The following is a 19,992-nucleotide window of genomic DNA, read 5'->3' on the forward strand; positions in this document are numbered from 1 at the left end:
CTGAACCCCAGGCAGTACTAACCATGGGACCCGCAGTGCCTTCTGTTGAGAAGTCATCAGGCTGTGCCATGCCAAAGACTTAAATCCTCAGGAGCAGGGCAGCACGTGTTCATTTTATTGCATTTTCAATATTTTCCAGCAAGACGCACATCATGTTTCACACAAATTACTAAAGTAGACAGCATTTGCTCCATTTAACAGTTGGGCCAGGTAAGGAATGGATGGAATGGAAGGGTCCCCAATTCTCCCAGTTGACTAGCTCAGACCTCGGCTCTAAAGCATGTTCTCTTCTGCATAATGACAGACAGGGTCCAACTCATTGTGCTGCCCTGCGACCGCCTTTCCCTCCACTTCATTCTGATTTTCTCCGGGCACTATTCCAATGTGACTTTGCACTGGATGTTTACTGACATCCTCCTGTACCAGATGCTGTCCTCAGTCGAGGAGGTCAACCTCACCCACTGGGTCATTTCACCAAGGCGATGATTTTTTTCAGCTTTATCCATTCACTGTGTTTCTTCGCTTTGCTTTCTGTCCAAAGGCTGATTTTCAGCACTTACCTGTGCCCCACTGCTTACATTACTAAAGCCCGAAACTTCGTACAGGTTATCGAGCTCTGTTGATGAACTTCTAAACACACGGCATTGGGCATGTAAAACTACCTCATAATTTCATTTGAAAAATAAGGATCACTCCCACTCATCCCTTCCAAGAGAAGTGTTCTATGAATGAAATGAAGTCGTAGATATCAAAGGATTGGGAACTACAGAGAGGCCATAGAAATCGATTGTTGCTGAGTAAACACGTTTGTTGGCATCAAAGAGAACTCAGCGCATCCTCATGCTTTATTAATTCTGCTCCCGGAGCCTCTGTTTTCTCTCTCTGGATTCTTTACAGAATACTGCAAACAAGTCCAAGCAACTATTTTCTTTTTAAATGTCTCTTTTTGGCTTAATTGAGTGACGCACACGCCTGCTGACTGTGTGGCAGAATTCCTTTGAAGGGACCAGTCTGCAGACTGGACTCCAACCAGCAATTGAACTGGAGCCCAATCAGCCTCCTACAAGCCCCGAGCTTTTATGGGAAGCCCGTGTCGTCTTGCTCATATCTGTCCCAAAGCAGGATTTGGTATCTTACAGCAGCCCCCGACTAAAGGCAGTTTCAAAGCATTTGCTAAAGGCCTCAAACCCCATTTGCCTCTGCCCTGGCACGAGGCCACCTCTCCCACTGCTCGCACTGTAAACACGTGCATTTATTATGACAGTTTTCAAGCGGGTGGCAGTGAAATGTCTGGTTCTAACGAAATCAGCCTGTTATGACAAGCTCCTGGCAGATGTGGAGCCGGCACCTTGTGAAAGGACACTTCCTTGTAACCTGCAGGAGGGAGCTCTGTGCAGGTGCTTGGCTGAGATGGCTCAACAGTGTGGAACTAACTGGCACCCTTGGGCCACTCCTCAAGGTAATTCCTCCCTAGGCATTTTGGGACCTGTTTCATCAGGCTATCCCTTGGGATCCTGGTTATTGAAGACTCTCTGGTTCATTTTCTCTGCCATCTGCCATGCCCACTTCCCCTGAAAAATAATGTCTTTTATTCCTAATATTTTGATTTGCAAAGTGAAGGCAGAAGGACTACTCTGTCACTCTATATGGGTCACTCCAACCATGTCAAAATATCTGGTTTCCAGTCCACTTTTGATCAACATTTCATAGAGTCCCTCCCAATAAAGCTCAGCAAATGGGGCTCACCCCTGTTTTTTGTAGGTAGGGTGGGCTCTGGCCTTTTTGATCAACAAGGTTTCTCTGCCAGGTTGACTCCTGACATATTTGGTCTTATACCACTACTGAATAAAAATCTCCCTCTAGGTTTTTAATGGTTAATCAGGCCTCAGTAATAGATGTCATGGGTTGCTGGTGGCATGTATGAACATCCCCTGGCTTTGACTGGTCTCTCTTGCCATCTGGCACACCGTCTGACTCATCCTTTTTTTAGTAGCAACAGAGGTCTCTACAGACAAGGGAGGAGGGAATTGAGTTCAGGTCCTGCATTTGATAAGTAGACTCCAGTATTCTTTCTTAACTCCCTCTTCTCCCATTGCTTACACCCCTTAGAGTAGACATGATTCCATGCTCTCTCTTCCCCATCTCTCTGAATAATCACGGTGGGAGCTAGCATAGAATTCCGTTATTATAGACATTTCTATTTGATTCCTCCTAAGACACTATTATCCTCCATTTTAGCTCCTTTTAGGAAATAGACTAGTATCCACCCTGAAACTGTTGGTGCTAGGGAAGAGATGTCTACTGCAAGAGCATCTTTCCACACTTCTGAACCACCCTGGTGCCTGGTGGGCACTCAGTGAGTTTCATCTCCTGAGTACCTTGGTTTCTCACCTAGGATCCTGGAGAACGCTGTGGGCAGAATGTCCTTTCCACAAATACATGGCCCCCTCCTGCCCCTGAAACAGTGAAAGTGCAGTCTCCCGTGTTCCAGGTGGTTTCTTACAACCTCGGTCACTTTATCACTCCCTTTGATAATTACTTGTAATCAGCTTACTCCCGAGGATAATGAGATGATAATATAGGATAATGAGATAATAACCGGAAGACGCACCATTTGTTAAGCATCTTTACTAAGCTAAGCGTTTTATCTTGGCTATTCTATCTCATTCCTACAGGGTCTCCTTGAAGTAGGAGAATTGTTGTTGTAAAAATATATAAATAATAAAGAGTAGCGGTGTCTTTTACCCTGCTAGGTCCGCGCCGCGGTGTCCCAAGATATCTGCTGGATATCTTGGCGGAAACACATCCCAGCTGCACTTTCCTACACTCAAACCCCCACATAAAAGAACACACAACACAATAATCTTAGATCCAATTGGTAAGATATAATTGCCTACTTAAACATACAAAGCCCAGTACCATCCATCCCTTGAGAACATTAATAACAACCTGCAAATACACAGAGCAGAATCTTAACATCACCTGCCATGGCTTCTCCCCTCTCTCCATCTCCTCTTCTCTCCCCTAGTCTCCTCCTCTTCCTTCAAACTTCTCTCCCGCCCATCCTTCCTTCTCCTCCAATGACAGGCCTCCTTCTATCCTGTACCTGCCTCACCTGTGACATTATCCTACAGAGAATGGCTTGCTGCTAAGGGTGAGTGTGTCCTGCAGGGCTTCATGGAGTAGAAGTTCATTCTCCGGGGTAAAAATGTGGAAGCCAGCTGCTCTGTGAGAGGCGAAGACTGGTGGAGATATCATTATCTGGAGAAATTAGTACAGCAATCTCCCAGGGGACCTGGTTGATTCTCTTAAGAAGTGTGCTAATCACTTTCTGTGCTGAAAAAAGAAAAGCTCCTGGGAAAAACAACTTAGATGGAGGAGAGTTTTATTTTGGCTCACTATTTCAAGGGCTTTAGTCCACGGGCACTGGACTCTTGCTTTTAGACCTCTGGAAAGGCAAAAACCAGGACTGCCACAAGGGCAACCCCTCAGTGATTTACTAGAGGTTTTAATACATCCCTGTAGGGCTACCAGCTGACAACCAAGCCATCAGCACGTGGGTTTTGGGGGCACGTTTCGGATTTAAACCATGAGAAGGGAGTTTTTGTGAGGTCTTCTCTGCTCTTGGCTTCCTGACTCTCAATGAGATCTCCCCTTCTTGTGTGCAGTGACCCCGTAATACTGTCTATCATGTTGTGGTCCAGCCAGAAGGGCCATCCCCAGATGATGAAATGATTAGGTCACCTTGGACTTTCAACCTCCACAATTGTAAACTAAAAGCACATATTCCCCCAAACCCTACCAGCCCTTGGCCCACTACCTAGTTTCAAGGAGTGTGTTAAACTCAGCTCAAAACTAACACAGGTAGGTTTAGAAAGGAATCAACCCCAGCTTAGGTAAGCCTCATGTTCTCACAGCTTAGAGAGGACCCCTGCGTCCCTTGAGGGTCCAGGGTGTGGGGGAAGAATAGAGTATGTGGTCCCAGGAGCTTTAAGAACCAAATCTCTGTGCCCTGAAAGATCCCCGCTTAACATTAGTGCAGCCATTTCTTAAAAATGAAAAATTTTAAGTTGGCCTCTGCTTAGCCCCTAGACGTTAGACCAGAAAGTACAGAAAGCACAGTCCCACCCACTCTCCAAGAAGCTACCCAGGCACAAGAACAGATGATATAGCTGTGGCTTTGTCCTGGGAACCCCAGGACAAAAAAACATTTGTCAAGTCAGACATCCTTGGTACTGGAATAGCTACGCTGATATGGTCGCAGCCTTGTCCCAGGAACTCCAGGATGAGAAACATCTGCCTAGTCAGATATTCTTGGCACCAGAATAGCTGAGCTAATGAAGCTGTGTGATCTTGTGGTGACTATATAGACTGTATGTTCCTGCTGTTCCGGGCTCTTCACATCCCTCCTGCGTGAGGACCGTGTCGAGCCCCAATGCATTGGTCTCCCATAGTAAACCTCTTGTTCTTACATCAAGACTGAGTCCCGTGTGTTCGTGGGGTAGTGGGTGTCCTCAGGATTGGAGCGAGAGTCTCCTCAATCTGAGGGTCTTTCAGCCCCAGCTCCAGCTCGGAAAGGCTAGTCAGGCCTTCCTGGGGTAGAGAGCCATAAGTAGAAGCCAGTCTCACGGCTTCTACTTGATATAGTCTTTCAATATTCTTTGTGAATTGGCAGCCTCCCCAACAGACACATCTACAGTAGAAACGTCAGCTTCAGAGCAACCTCTCACTGGTCAGCACGCTGTACTCACAGCCCCCCCTCCTTTTCCCCTGTAGCAGGGCTGCTCGTCCACCTGCCTTTGGTTACTTCCTATATTTTAAGGCAGAAGAAAAGCGAATTTTCCTTCCTGCATATCTTTTTCCTTTTCCTTTTTTTTTATTTACAACCAGTTGGTGCAAGGGCTGAAAGCTGTCAGAGCAGTAATGCATTGCATCAAATTAACATATTCTTCTGAAATGGTAATTACACCCCTTTTGTGTGCCTCTGAATACACGTTTTTTGAAGTGTGAATGAGGTGCTGACACTGGAGTCTCACTCTAAATGATCATTATTAGTGCATCTGTCCAAATGATTCACGGGAAATGGCTGGCAGAGGTTTTTAAGTTGAGAGGGATTTAGAGGTGAGCCACGGAAACTCCTTTAGAAAAGTTCTCACCTCAGTCTTTTTTTTCCTTCTTTTTGTGAGCGTTCATTCCTTCACACCCCAGAACCATTTCCAGTCTATTGATGCTGCAAGAGTCAAGTTCCCCTACACAGAGTGTCTGCTCCACAGAAGCACACAATCAGGTTAGCATTTCAAAGGAAGACATCCATCTTACCCTTCCTTCGTGGTCGTAGGAAAAATGGCAGCTGACTGTTCTGAACAAAGAAGACAGAGAACAACTCTGAGTGTATGTGTTCGGGCCGAGAGATGTAATCCCAGAAGCTGTCTTCTGGAGGTGGTTGGACAGAGCTGATGGCAGTGAGTACGGTTCAAGTTTGGGGACAATAACTGAACAAAGGAGAGAAAACGAGGGCTCGTGGTGCAAGACTTTGGCAGTCCTTAAAAAGCTGGGTCTTTCCTCTTAAAGGGATGAGACACCATGGAAGGTTTTAGAGAAAGGAAGGAGAATGTACAGGTTTGCTATAAAAGATCCTCCCAGTCTCTATGAGAGGATGGACTGAAAACAGAACACGGCAGAAAGAAGCACTTAGAAGGCTGTGACTCTGGTCTAAATATGGTATTTAGGCTGGTGAAGGATAATGGCTGTAGAGACGGAGACACAGGTTGGCTGTGACAGGAAATAGGAAATGAAACAGATTACTGGGGCTCCAGAGAAACCGTGCAGCTAGGGTGGTGGGGCGTGGTAATCCTGAGGGCCTCTGTCACTCTGCTCTGAGTTGACTTCTCTTCTGCTATTGCTCCTGGAAGATGTGCTCCTATTAGAGACATTGTTGGTTTGGCTGCAAGGAGGTGATGTCCGTCAGAACTGGTAACTGAACGAGCAGGAGGAGTTCCCCAGAAAGGATGAGGTGATGCTCCATGGGACTCCAAAGAAGCGAGGAACACAATGCAACAATTGGGCTCCGGGGAGCTGGATAGATGGCTTGGTGTGAAGTGTTTACTGTGTAAACATGAGAAACTGAGCTTAGACCCCCCCCAAGAATGATGCATCCTAGCACTGGAGAGGGGTGGGGGAACAACACAGGCAGGTCTCCAGAATTCACTGGCCAACTGGACTGATTGAAGAGCTCCATGCCCAGTGAGAGACTCCTCTCAAGACACAAGGGTGGAGAGTGTGAGGCCTCATGTCAACTCTAGCTTCTGTATTTATATGCAGATATATGCCACATAGCAGCATCAATAAATAAAACCAAATTAAATAACTACATTCAAATAGCAAGTCACCTACTAAGAAATTTTTACCTATCTCTGCACCTGCCTTTCCTAACTAAGAAGACATAGATGTCCCATGAGGAACACGGTGTAAGCACAGAAGTCCATGGTGTCACAGGTTCAGATATGTAGGAAAAGGGGTGAGGGGGGCGGCTGAGATTCAGTGACTTCAAAAATGGCTTTACCTTTGCTACCAAGTTCCTCCATGTCTTATTTGTAGCAGAAGTGCTGTCTGATTATTAAAGGGTGTGTGTGTGTGTGTGTGTGTGATTGGTGTGGCATGCCAAAAATTGTCAGTGTGCACTATAGGGGTGGATGGATGGAATGATACAACGGTCGCTCTTGGTTCGGTGGTGTTGCTGCAAAGGTATGGACATGCATCTGTGTGCACATGTGTGGCAAGTCAGAGATGGTTACTATCAGTGAACATTGTGTGTGTGTGTGTGTGTGTGTGTGTGTGTGTGTGTGTGTGTGTGTGTGTGGTGTCCCTGTGTTTGGGGTAGTCTCAAAGAATCTCAAGGAGTTGACAGTGGCTACTGGCAGATATAGAAGCCAGAAATCTCTGTGCAGGTTATGATCGGTGGGCACATACCTGGGTCCTGTCAGCTCTCTGATCTGGTGAGGTCACATGGCCTCATTTACGTCACGCCTTTAAGTCTTAGGATGGAGTACCGTTGTTTTGAGCCACCCAGTTGGTGCCATGGCAACCCCAAGAAACTCACACAGCAACCTTACAGGGTGACTCCAGGACTCTAGTCTTCTGGTAATCAACCTTCTGTGACACCCCTCTCCCCTTTCTGGACTTGTGCCCATCACCTTTAAATTCTTACCCAAGAGCCACAGAACATGACAGCTCAAACTGATACTGTGCTGTTGAGAAGATTCCACTAAAAAAGAAAAAATCCAAACACCAGCATCTTATCGCTTAGGCCCTAAAAGTTTCAACCAACAGGGAGGGCACTTAGCAATGTGGGAGAAAGTCTCACACTATGGTAACTTTTGTCAGAAGAACAAAACATACGTGAGTATGTTTTTCTAAAGTTTTCTTACCCTTACACTTCATGTCCAATAATCTTCCTTTAGTCTCAGCTTCCATATTTATAAATTCAAGAGATTGGCTTCACCTGTAATCTTTGAAGACTTCTTCAACATTCGCACGTAATAAATACTCAACATGAACAGGTCTAGAGATAAATTAGAAACAAACGAGCATGTGTGGGTGTGCTTCTTCATTTCCATCCGGACATAGGCTCTGGGAGGTGTCCCTGACCTCACCAGATTAGAAACATGATCAGAGACACAACAACCCAGATGTGCACCCACCAATCATAACCCATGCTTCCATATCTTCTTCCTCCTGTATTTAGGCAGATTCTTGTGACACTGTGAGACTGGCTTGTGTCATTCTTTGCACACAGGGGACACACAGACTGCCTGGCACATAGTATATGTTTAGTGACTGTGGAAATAGGGTGACTGGATGGAGGGATGAACACGTGAGACTCTTCCCTCCTCATGTGGAAATTCTGGTTCCTCAAAACTCAATCTATGGAGTCCTCTCCTCTCCTCTCCTCTCCTCTCCTCTCCTCTCCTCCTCCTCTCCTCTCCTCCTCCTTTTCCTTCTTCCTCTTCTTTTCTTTCTTCTTCTTCTTCTTCTTCTTCTTCTTCTTCTTCTTCTTCTTCTTCTTCTTCTTCTTCTTCTCTCTCTCTCTCTCTCTCTCTCTCTCTCTCTCTCTGTCTCTCTCTCTCTCTCTGTAACTTGTTGGTAGCATTGGCACAAAGCGGTTTGCAAAAAGTCAGATCCTGGGCAGAGTCTGTGAAGAAGTTGGGTAGGAACCTGTCTCCTTTGTGACTGGAGGCAAAGATGACTGGTGCATGGCTTTTCTGGAGATGAACATTACAGAGCTTAGCAAAGATATTGGTCAATGCAATAGGAAAGAAAACATTGATGAGCGTGCATGATAGAATGGGGTGTCCCACACAGTCCTGAGTACCCATACAACTGAAAGTTTCCAGATAAGTGGTTCATCCAAGAGCATGTAAGGATGGCTTGAACTTATTCTATCTATCTTCATGGTGATGGCACATGCTATGCCTAATATGTCACCACTCCATGTCTGCATCTCTCCCTTGGTATAGTCTGTCATGCTGCACACTGGATTAGGCTGGAGGGAGGAAAGCTGGGCCAGGGTAGAGAACTGGTTCAGTTTAATGGGTCAGAGTATTGTGTGGTCATGTACAATTGGCTAGGACAGGGGTGTTAGAAGACACTTCATCTGCATACTCAGGGTCTGTGGGTGAGGGGAGACAAGAGAGGATAACAAGGTAAGGTCAAACAAGAGCTGAGGTCTGATAACTGTCAGGGTAGTAAATTCTTACTTGCATTGATACTGGGCCAGCCAACTTTCTGGCTCCAGGTTGGGAGTTGGGAGGAAGCTAATGCCTGCTGTTCTTCTCTGAGGTATCCAGGTTGAAGTCTCTCAACAGTTCCTCCACTGATCCTGGGCCACTATGGTCCCAAGATATGTCATCACTGTACTTCAATACCAAGTCTCTCATAATAATAATCCCTTAACTGGGAATTATTGATACTAGACCATTGTTCAGACCAGGACTCAAGATATAACCACATGTGTCCTAGTCCAGTCCAGCTTCTATAACAAAGAACAGAGTATCATATATGTGTGATTTATCTGTAATCAACAGAAATGCCTCAAAGTCTAGAGCTGGGAGAAAAAGATCAAGGTGTCATTGTGGTTGGGTTCTGGTGGGGATTCTTTTCCTGTGTGATGCTAAAACCCTATGGGATGGGCATGGATGAGCACACCTGGGAAGTATTTTTTCCTCAAGTAAATCATGTGATGTGAAAAACCCACTTTTAATTCAGATCTTTGAGGTGGGAAGAGCCACCTTTAATGTAGATCTATGAAATGGGAAGATCCACCTTTAATCTGGGCCACACCTTTTGCTGGAAGCCTATATAAAGGACATGGAAGAAGGAAGCTTCCTCTCTTTGCCTACCTGCTGTCAATCATACTAGCAAATCCATTCATTCACTAGAATTACAGTCTACATCTCTGGGCTGCTTACATACACTGCAGATCAGTTGAGACATATAGGACTTATAGACTGAACAACTACTAGAGTCTTGGGCCTTCCACTCGTAGGAAGCCATTGTTGGATTAGCTGGACCACAGTCTGCAAGCCATTCTAATAAATTCCACATATATTCATATATGTTCATATTCATATAATATGTAACTATATATAACTATAACTACATACATAACTATCTATAATTCTATTTAACTCTACACTCGGGATGATAACTGCTGACTTTAACTGTGTCGTCACATGGAAGAGAGAGAGGGGAGAGTTCTTATAGTGTTTTTTCAAGAACTACCTGGGTTTTGTACAATAGCACAGATGTGTAATCTCAGCACTTTGAGGCAGAAAGACCAGGAGTCCAGTGTCATCATTGGCCACAGAATAAGAGTCTAGCCCATGAGACCCTATCGTGTCCCTTTCAAATTATAGGACTCCTCTTTAGTGATTACTTGTCCCCCAGAGTGCCTTCCTTCAAACACCAAGAAATGAACACTGATGTTCAGTCCACATCACAGCCAGGAACAGGTAATTGGGTGGAGTAGTGATGGTGAGGGTCTCTGATATCGTTGAGGTGGGGGCTGAAGAGGTTAGGAGTAGTTAGGTGTGCTTCCTGCTCTTCCAGACAACCTGATCTCAGTTCCCTGTACCCATCACGAAATGCTCAAACCAGCTCCATGGCATCTCACTTGACATCCTGTTCTGGCCTCTAAAGGCGAACCCTTACCCACACAATACTGTATACATTCACACAAACCAAACACACACATAAACAAAAATAAACATTGATGATGTTTTTTGGAGGTATCACAGCAGTAAATTCTGAATGTGGAGCATGGCCAAGCATGGCAGCTCATGACTGTAACCCAAGTATTTATGTCTTAGTTAGGGTTTCTCTTGTTGTGATGGAAACACCATGACCAAAAGCAACTTGAGGAGGAAAGGGTTGATATGACTTACATATGCTGAATCACAGTCCACTGAGGAAAACCAAGGCAGGAACTCAAATAAGTCAGGCACCTGGAGCCAGGAGCTGGTACTGAGGTCATGGAGGGATCCTACTTACTGGCTTGCTCTTCATGCCTTGCTTACCCTGCTTTCTTATAGAACCCAGGATTACCTGCCCAGGAGTGGCCCCACTCACAATGGGTTGGGCTCTCTCCCATCCATTACTAATTAAGAAAATGCCCTAGAAGCTTGTCTGCAGCCAGATATTATGGTGGTATTTTTTAATTGAATTACTTTTTCCTTTCAGATGACTTTAGCTTATATCAAGTTAACTTAAAACTAGCCAGGCCAACCTGGAAGTCAGAATCTAAAGAATTCCAAATTCAAGGCTAGTCTAGACTACATAGGGAGATTATCTTGGAAGAACAAACAACAAATAAAAAAAGAAATGAAATTCATCTGTTAGCTTGGCTCCAGGAAATGATAGAGACAAGTTGGGCTGTGGCCTGATGCAGTGACATACACCTCTAATCCCAGTACTCAGGGAAGAGACTGAGGCAAGAGGGCTGCCAGTCCAAGTCCAGCCTGGTCTATGTGGGGAGTTTCAAAGCCCTGTCTTAGTTAAAAAATAAAAATAAAAAGGAAAAAGAAAGGTCAGGGAGAAGGAGAGAAGGCAGAAGAAGGAGAAGATAGAACTTGGGATTTACAGAACACTGATTTGGGTTCAGGTCCAAGATCTACCACTTATTAGGTAGACATGAAACACTATGTTTCTGAGTCACTTTTTAAAAATCTATTAAACAGGGGGAAAATAATACCCAGGATACAGAATTGTAAGGAAAATTTAAAACATGATTTTGTGATCACCTAGGACTTGAATGGGGTCAGAGCTCTTCTACTGGGAGTGAGACAGTATGGAGATATTCTTCCCCGGCAGAAGCAATTCCAACCCAGTAGATTTCAAAGGAAACTTGGGGCCAACCAGACACAGAGGAAGGATTGCCAAGAAAGGGGCAGACCTCAGTATTTTCTAAGTGCCCGTGACTCCTGATGCCCTGTAGATTTCCCCTCTGATCTCCATGTTCACCTCTCATGCCCATCCTCCTTCACCAGCATGTAAGAGGAGACCCAGTGGCAGCCCTACATGATGGGTTTGATGAGACTGGTCCTGGGTCCCCCATTCCTCGCTATAACTGCCCTCCCTCCCATCACTGTAGTCTTTTCCACTTACTGAATACAGTGGATGGCTAGAGATGAAGGTAGGAAAGGCTTGGGAGGGCAGGCAGAACCAGAGTCGCACAGGCTGGTACCAGTTTCATATGGCTGCTGTAACAAATGACCCAGTAGCTCACAACAGCACACATTAATTCTCTTATACTTCTGGAGACAGGAACTAATTCCTGAGAGCTGCTATTCAGACATTAGTGGGGCTGGCTCCTCCTGGAGGCTCTGGGCATGCATGTGTCTATTTTCTACATTGACTCAGGGTTCCTTCATCATATCACTCCAAAATTTGGGCCTGTGATTCTCTCCCCTGCTGCTGAAGCTGATGTCCCTTTGGTAGGTTCCTTTGCAGTCACCTGGCTCTACTTTGCTAAACCTAGACCTTTTCTGCATTTTAAGATGACTGACTGAACTTCTCCTTCCAAACCTCCTTTGTCATAGAAAGTGATGGACCCACAGTTTCCAGGGATTCAGATGCGTGCACCTTGAGAAACTGTTGTCTAGCTTCCTACTAAAGCTGTGAAGAAAACATGTTCACACTCAAGACTCTGAGAGAAGGCTGGAAATTAGAAAGACAGCTGAGTTAGGGGCTGTGAGTTAGGGGCCATAAGGGTAGAGTCAGGGAGAGTTGAAGCTTAAGAAAAGTGTTTTGAGGATAATATGAAGAAGAGCTAGAGGCCTGAGAGCTAACTTTTACACAGTATTAAATACCATTAATTAATACAATTAATCCAATACAATTTAAATTGTTTTTCTCCATCACTGGGTTTCCACCTCACACAGAATAGTTGACCCTTAGGCCTCATTTCAAAAGCTGAGACACACTCACCAGAAGGCCAAGAAAGGGGGGAACTGTCACTATCGTTAGGGAACTACAGGATATATTTTAAAGCACTTGGCTATCTTGACTCAGAAGGGAAGATAGAGAGGGTTGAATGATTGTTACATAGGATCTTGGATCATAGGCTCTTTGGTTAGAAGAGCCAGGGAAGTCCTGAAAGAGGAGACGCAAAGGGAAAGGGGGTTTGTGGAGACTGGCGGGATGGGTGGGGTGGAGGGTAGAGCAGCAGTGTAGCTTGGCTAGGTAGATTTTTCCCTGTTCTACATCCAACAAGCAACAGAGGTGGCAGTCACAAGCTGCACCTGGGAAGAAGTTTGGGGGCCACCAATACAAATGGACTTCAAAGCTAGAAAAATAGAAGGTGGCAACAGTTGGGTTCTAATAAAAAATGGGCAGAAAGGATCAGATACCTCCCTCTATGCTGATCCAAAACCCCACTAACCTGAATGTAAGGAGGTCTTTAACAATACAGGAACAAAACAAAGACAAAAGACCCAGGGGAAAAAAACTGGAAAAAGAATGGAGAGATATCAAGAGAATGTTGGAAGCTAGAAAACAAATGGATAAGTAAAATTTAACTTTCATACCAGAGAAAACTGAAATAAAATTTCCATAAGGTGCTGGATCGATAAACGAGAAGCCTTTCAATTGCATTCTGGAACTCTGTAAACAACTCTGGAAGTTGAGACCATAAATGCCATCCCAAATGGCAGTCTAGTTGGAGCCAAGCAATGCGCAATTGGTTGGATCTCTGTAAAAGAAGCCATTAGACCTGCTATAGAACCACTCTAGCCAAAAACTAGCAAGTTTCCATCCTTACCAAGCGAGAGACGGAAGGTTGGCTCTTTAGAGAAGCTGCATCAAGGGAATTCAGAATTGGAAAACACCGTGCACAGCTTGGGAAGAGTGGGAAGTGCAGATTACTGTACAAGGAACTGGCAAGTAGAGAACAGAAAGCCTCTAGCCTTTTGACAGGAGGCTGGAGAGCAGATAAGCTGACTCACGAGAGAAAAAGACCCTTACAGAACTAGACCGGTGAACTTCCCTTAGCAACCCAGCTTGCTGGCTGCAGGAACGCCCTGCTGGGAGTATATAGCAAGGGACAAACACAGCACAGCACGTGTACAGGAAGCTACCCATTGTCTCTGCAGTGTCTCTGGGCTGCACACAAAAGGATGCCATGCTCTGAAACACCTGAGTGGCACCACGAACTGAAAGGCAGAATGTAGGAACCTGAAGAAAGCAAGGATAATACGGAAAGGAGAGGAGGGGAAACTGTGAGGGAAAGCCACTCAATTTATATTCTTCGATTTAAACACACTGAATCCATGAAACAGGAATTACATTGGTTATTCTTTTAAAGAACGAAATTTCTCTTGCAAATTCTGAGTCAAATTACAAAGTTCTGCAAACACACACATGCACAGATGCATGTTCACATATATACACATGTACACACACATACACATGCACACACACACACACAGTGAAACACAGCGATGGACAGTTGGCTTAGCAGTTAAAGAGGACTTGCTTTTGCAGAGAGCCTGGATTTGGTTCTCGGAATCCATAAAGATGCCCACATCCATCTATAACTCCAGTTCTAAGCAGTCAAACATCTTCTCCTCCTGACTTCTTCAGGCACCAGGTACACATATGGTGCACATATACCCATGGGAAAAACACTCAGACACATAAAATAAAGCAAATAAGTGTAAAGTTATCCTTAAAGCTAGTAAATGTAATGATAGAAGAATGGAAAGGACAGGAAAAGAGAATAAATTAAAAAGTACTTCAGAGGATGAAAAGGCTAGTCTAGAGCTGAGAATCTTATCTAAACACTAGTCAAAAAAAATCTAAAACAGAATGGTATAGATTTTCAGGCTTAAGGGATCTAGTTATGCCTTGCCTAATAAATAAAACCATTATGAAATTTATAGTGAACTAAAATTAAAAATAAAACTACCAAAAACTACCAGAGAGATACATAAATACACACACACACACACACACACACACACACAGAGAGAGAGAGAGAGAGAGAGACAGACAGACAGACAGACAGAGAGACAGAGACAGAGACAGAGAGAGATATGACAAAGGCTCTAAAGTTATCAACAATAGTTGTCTCCTGAGCCAGAGGACATCAGGGAAATGTCTTTAAAATCTGGAGAGGGAAGCACTGTGCCTAAATTTCTATGCATAGTTAAGATAAGGTAGTAAATAAATAAAAAGAATGCCACAACATGTATCTTTTTCTTCAGAGGTGACTGGGATCTTGAACCTTCATTTAATGAGATGCTATAAAGAAGAAAAAGAGAGACAAAGCCAAGGGATATTTTATACACACACATATATATTTAGTATAATTATTTATATTATATATAAAAGTATGTTATTTTAGGTCTGTTTTCATCAAATATGTATAACATATATAATATTAAACAATAAATATATGTATAATACAAATATAAAAAACAGCATTTCCATTTCCGTGTGTGTGTGTGTGTGTGTGTGTGTGTGTGTGTGTGTGTGTGTGTGTGTACATACACAATAAGATGCTCACACAAGCCATATGCATGTGTACTGTGTCATTCATGCCTTTGTGATGCTAGAGGTTGGACCCAGAGATTTTGTGCATATTAAGAAAGCCTTCAGGGGAATTGATGTGAAGGTGAGTGAAAGCAGGTGTGAGTGAGTGCAACAGAAGGAATCATGACTACCAAGGTGTTTGGGTTGATCGGAAAGTTCGGACTGGCTTTAGCAGTTGCAGGGGGTGTGGTAAACTCTACTTTATATAATGTGGATGCTGGGCATAGAGCTGTCATCTTTGACCGATTCCAAGGAGTACAGGACGCTGTGGTAGGGGAAGGGACTCACTTTCTCATCCCTTGGGTACAGAAACCAGTTATCTTTGACTGTCGCTCTCAACCACGGAATGTACCAGTCGTCACTGGTAGCAAAGACTTGCAGAATGTCAACATCACACTGCGCATCCTCTTCCGGCCCGTGACCAACCAGCTTCCTCGTATCTACACCAGCATCGGCCTGGACTACGCTGAGCGGGTGCTGCCATCTATCACCTCAGAGATCCTCAAGTCAGTGGTGGCTCGCTTCAATGCTGAAGAATTGATTACCCAGCGAGAGCTGGTCTCCAAGCAAGTGAGCGATGACCTCACAGAGCGAGCAGCAACGTTTGGGCTCATCCTGGATGACGTGTCCCTGACACATCTGACCTTCGGGAAGGAATTCACAGAGGCGGTGGAAGCCAAACAGGTGGCTCAGCAGGAAGCAGAGACAGCCAGATTTGTGGTGGAAAAGGCTGAGCATCAGAAAGCAGCGGCCATCATTTCTGCTGAGGGCGATGCTAAGGCAGCTGAGCTGATCGCCAACTCGCTGGCCACAGCAGGTGATGGCCTGATTGAGCTGCGAAAGCTGGAAGCTGCTGAGGACATTGCTTACCAGCTCTCTAGCTCTCAGAACATCACCTACCTGCCAGTGGGGCCGTCATCAGTGGGGCCCTCAGTGAGGCAGTCCATGTTCCTCCGGCTTCCCCAGTGAGGCATCCCCTGCTTCACTTCTCAGGCCAGTCAGGCCACGGTCTTCATTTTGAACAATGCCTTCCTTCTACCCTACCCCAGAAATCACTGTGAAATTTAATGATTAGCTTAAAGTGAAGGAAATAAAAGTAAAATCACATCAGATCACATACACACACACACACACACACACACACAGAAGAGACACACACACAGAGACAGAGACAGAGACAGAGAGACAGAGAGAGACACAGAGACATAGAGACACACAGAGAGATTCCCTCTGACATTGGGCTACATCCTCAGCCCCTAAAGCAACTTATTCTTATTAGATAACGAAAAAAAAAAAAAAAGCTAAGGAGGTTCTGAAATGTTTCTAAGGTGAAGGTAGCTGGAGATTGTAGATGACCTCATTGTCCTCTATGTCTGATGCATTAAGATAGATTTTACATTTCTGAAAATTAGTTTGATCTGTGGCTGTGGTGATGTTTATACAAAGGGCAAACAAAAATTCGAGGTGATTATCAACTCCAGGAAAAACAAAAGGTTGTACAAGAAGGGGAAATAGAAATGCAGTATATTGCACAGAAGACTATGGAACACAACTTGTATTATTGTATTAATAATACAAAATATGACTACAGATATAACTAAAAGCCATACAGTCATTTTGAAAGTTGCGGGATGATGAGAAGAAAGGAATATATATATATTATTTAGGAGGTACATGTATTTAGGAGGTACAAGGATTTAAAATCTTGGTTTTGGTGTTCATTTTCATTTTATTTTGAATATGGCTATTTCGCCTGTATACATGTCTGCTCACCACGTGCATGCAGTGCTCATTGGAGGTCAGAAGGGGGTGCCAGATTCCTGGGAACTGGAGATACAGATGCGTGTAAGCTCACTGAGTGCTGGGAACCACTGAGCCATCATCTCTCCCGCTGTCTTCTGCAGCAAAATTTCCTACTCAGAGAGCAACTAAAATAAACATGTGTACATCAAATAGAAATAGGAAGACAGGTCTTTGAAGAAACGACCCCGAGACTTAGATTGTTTGCCTCTGAGGAACAGAACTAGAGGTGTGGGTAGACAGGAATGAGGACTGGGTTTCTTATTTTAGCCCTTCAACGGTATGTTCGTATTCTGTGTCTTGCAAGGAACTGCCACAAACATGGTTGCTCCAAACAGTGCACATTTGTCCTTCTTCACAGCCTACCTACCTACCTACCTACCTACCTACCTACCTACCTACTTGTGGTTAGAATTCTGAAGTGGGTTTCACTGGATGGAGCTAAGGTGTTGGCAGGATCCTGCTCTACCTGGAAGCTCCAGGGAAGAAAATTTTGTTCCCTTCTTCCATTTCCCAGGAGCTGCTGACATCACTTGGCTTGTGGCTGTATCAGTAGTCTTCAGAGATGGTATTTCCAAGGACCCCTACCCCTGTCTTCACCTGACCTTTTCTCTGTGTCAGGCCTCCCTCTGGCTTTATCTGAGAAGGACACATGTAATTACAATTCTCAGCCCAGTGGAAAAACCAGTGTAATTTCTTTGACTTAAGATCTTTCATTTGACCACATCTACAAAGACCCTTTTCCCAAATAAGGCAAATGTACTCAGGTTCCAGAGGTGGTTATTGCTTAAGGAACTATAGTCATTGACATTTACAATACAGTTTCATATACTTATAAGTAAAAAGTTAGTAGGAGTGGGTATAATCCATTTTTTACTATAATTATCAATGAGAAATTACAGAAGACTTTCATTTCTGTGTGATGCATGTCAGTAGCATTCTGGAATAATGACCATATGTTCCTCGTGTAAAATACTAATTTTTTGAGAATAAAAGAGAGTTAGGAAGAAGTATTTTATGATTTGGCTGATCCACATTTGAAGCTAACAAGTTCTATTCCTTTCATTTTAAATACAAACCCAAGGCAAGTCTCCAGTCGAGTGACACTGGCAAGTCTCCAGTTGAGTGACACTGGCAGTGTTGTTCCCTGGAAGACATATGTGTAACACAAACACACACCTACTGAAGCCAAGAGCACAGGCTGGAGAGAGATGTCGTGGGGTTTTGAAACCAAGAAGAGTGGCTTTTCACCCTTCTAGAGAGCCATTCACTCTTAAGCTATAGCCTAGCTACTCCCTGTTTTCAGCAATTCTCATTTTTTCTGAGACTGTCTAACCACAGATTTAAACACCAAAGCCCAAAGAGGCTTTAAAGATCATTGAGTCTAACACAGTGCATCTGAGAGAAAGAGAGTTCAAGGAGGCCCAGAGGGGTGAAGCGATGATTTCTAAGATGCAGAGTCAGGACATGAACTTGGGACGTTTGGTGACCAATGGCTGGGACACATAACACCATTCATTTCTCTATAAATCTCTTTCCCTTACTTCTCTGAAATTTAGGAAGCTATGGTACCCAGGAATTTTGGGAGAACAGAGTACCTAGGGCACAAGGAGAAACAGAAATACTAACTGAGAAGTTCATTGTTCTAAAAATCTGCATCCAGATGAATCAAAGACTAAAATCAACTAAATATGTTCAGGTACAATTCATCTACTGTGGAGAGGCAGGCAAGACAAAAGCAGGAATCTTGCCCTTTTAACCTTCAAGTCCTTGTGCCTTGCCTGACCTACAGAGAGTGCCAGGAAACATTTATTGACTAACTAAAAGACCAACTCTCCTAGGTTTCTGGCTGAATAGCTAAACCCAGCCACTGAGTAACTGGGTGACTGTGTCTGGGATGTCTTCACTGCTTGGACCAGTATCACTGAGAAATGTTCTAACTGCACTAACCAACCTCTCTGATGTTCTGATGTCCATGGATGGTCCTTGTCTAGGCTACCTTGCTTACGAGAACCTCCCAACCCTTTCATCTGGACAGGGTCTTTGACCATCTGAAGCATGAGTGTGCATTAGTGTATCAATAAGAACAAAAGCTGCAAGTGCCCCTCTACCCAGAAGCCCATGGTGGAAACCTTGAAGATGGCCAGGCCATCCAAATTTTAATCTCACCGAACTGTCCTTCAGGATGAATCGAGAAACATAGTTTTTATCTTCTGCTCCCAGGGAAGCTTGTCCTGACTTGGGTTCCTCACACTAGCACTTTTCACGGTTAACACTTTGTCCTAGTCAGGGTTTCTATTCCTCCACAAACATCATGACCAAGAAGCAAACTGGGGAGGAAAGGATTTACTCAGCTTACACTTCCACGTTGCCGTTCATCACCAAAGGAAGTCAGGACTGGAACTCAAGCAGCTGATGCAAAGGGCCATGAAGGTATATGTTACTTACTGGCTTGCTCAGCCTGCTTTCTTATAGAACCCAGGATTACCAGCCCTGGGATGGCACTACCCACAATGCACCCCCTATCCTTGATTACTAATTGAGAAAATGCCTTATAGCTGGATCTCATGGAGGTGTTTCCTCAGGGGAGGCTCCTTTCTCTCTTGATAACTCCAGCTTGTATCAAGTTGACACATGAAACCAGCCAGTACACACTTCATGATTAAATCAATGTCATGCCGAGGGAGGCAAAAGGCGATCACCCTAACTGAGTACCTACTGTGTGACAAGGACTTGGTAGCCCCATCCCCCACCCCCAGGAGATGAAAGAGCTGGAGCTTCATATGTGAAGAAGACTGAGGTAGTTGACCAGATCCCAAGGCTAGTGTGTGTTTTCCAAGGTAAACTAACTCTCTCTCTCTCTCTCTCTCTCTCTCTCTCTCTCTCTCTCTCTCTCTCTACCTGAGCACTCTCCATGAAGTCATGTTGGAGTGGCACAATGAGCAGTTTTCCATGCCAGCTGGGCTCAACCCCAAGAGCTCCTACCATCTGCAAAGTTTTAGCTGTCGCTTCAACAAATCGGCCACAGGCTAGAGCAATGGCGGGAAACCCCTCCACCTTCCGATACAGATAAATATGGAGAGGCAGGCAAGATGACTCCCAGTG

General features: G+C 44.5%; 2 protein-coding genes across 2 annotated transcripts in view; both read left to right on the forward strand.

Annotated features, from left to right (window-relative positions):
• Asic2 (acid sensing ion channel subunit 2) overlaps positions 1-19,992 on the forward strand; it is a 1,059,219-nt gene that overhangs the window by 375,815 nt on the left and 663,412 nt on the right. The gene's annotated exons all lie outside the window — the stretch shown is intronic.
• On the forward strand, positions 15,083-16,213 carry LOC116909067 (prohibitin-like). Its single transcript, XM_032912545.1, has one exon. It carries the CDS (start codon positions 15,211-15,213, stop codon positions 16,054-16,056), a length of 846 nt encoding a protein of 281 aa, XP_032768436.1. The 5' UTR covers positions 15,083-15,210; the 3' UTR covers positions 16,057-16,213.

Source organism: Rattus rattus, chromosome 9 (genome assembly GCF_011064425.1).
Source record: "Rattus rattus isolate New Zealand chromosome 9, Rrattus_CSIRO_v1, whole genome shotgun sequence".
NCBI lineage: Eukaryota > Metazoa > Chordata > Mammalia > Rodentia > Muridae > Rattus > Rattus rattus.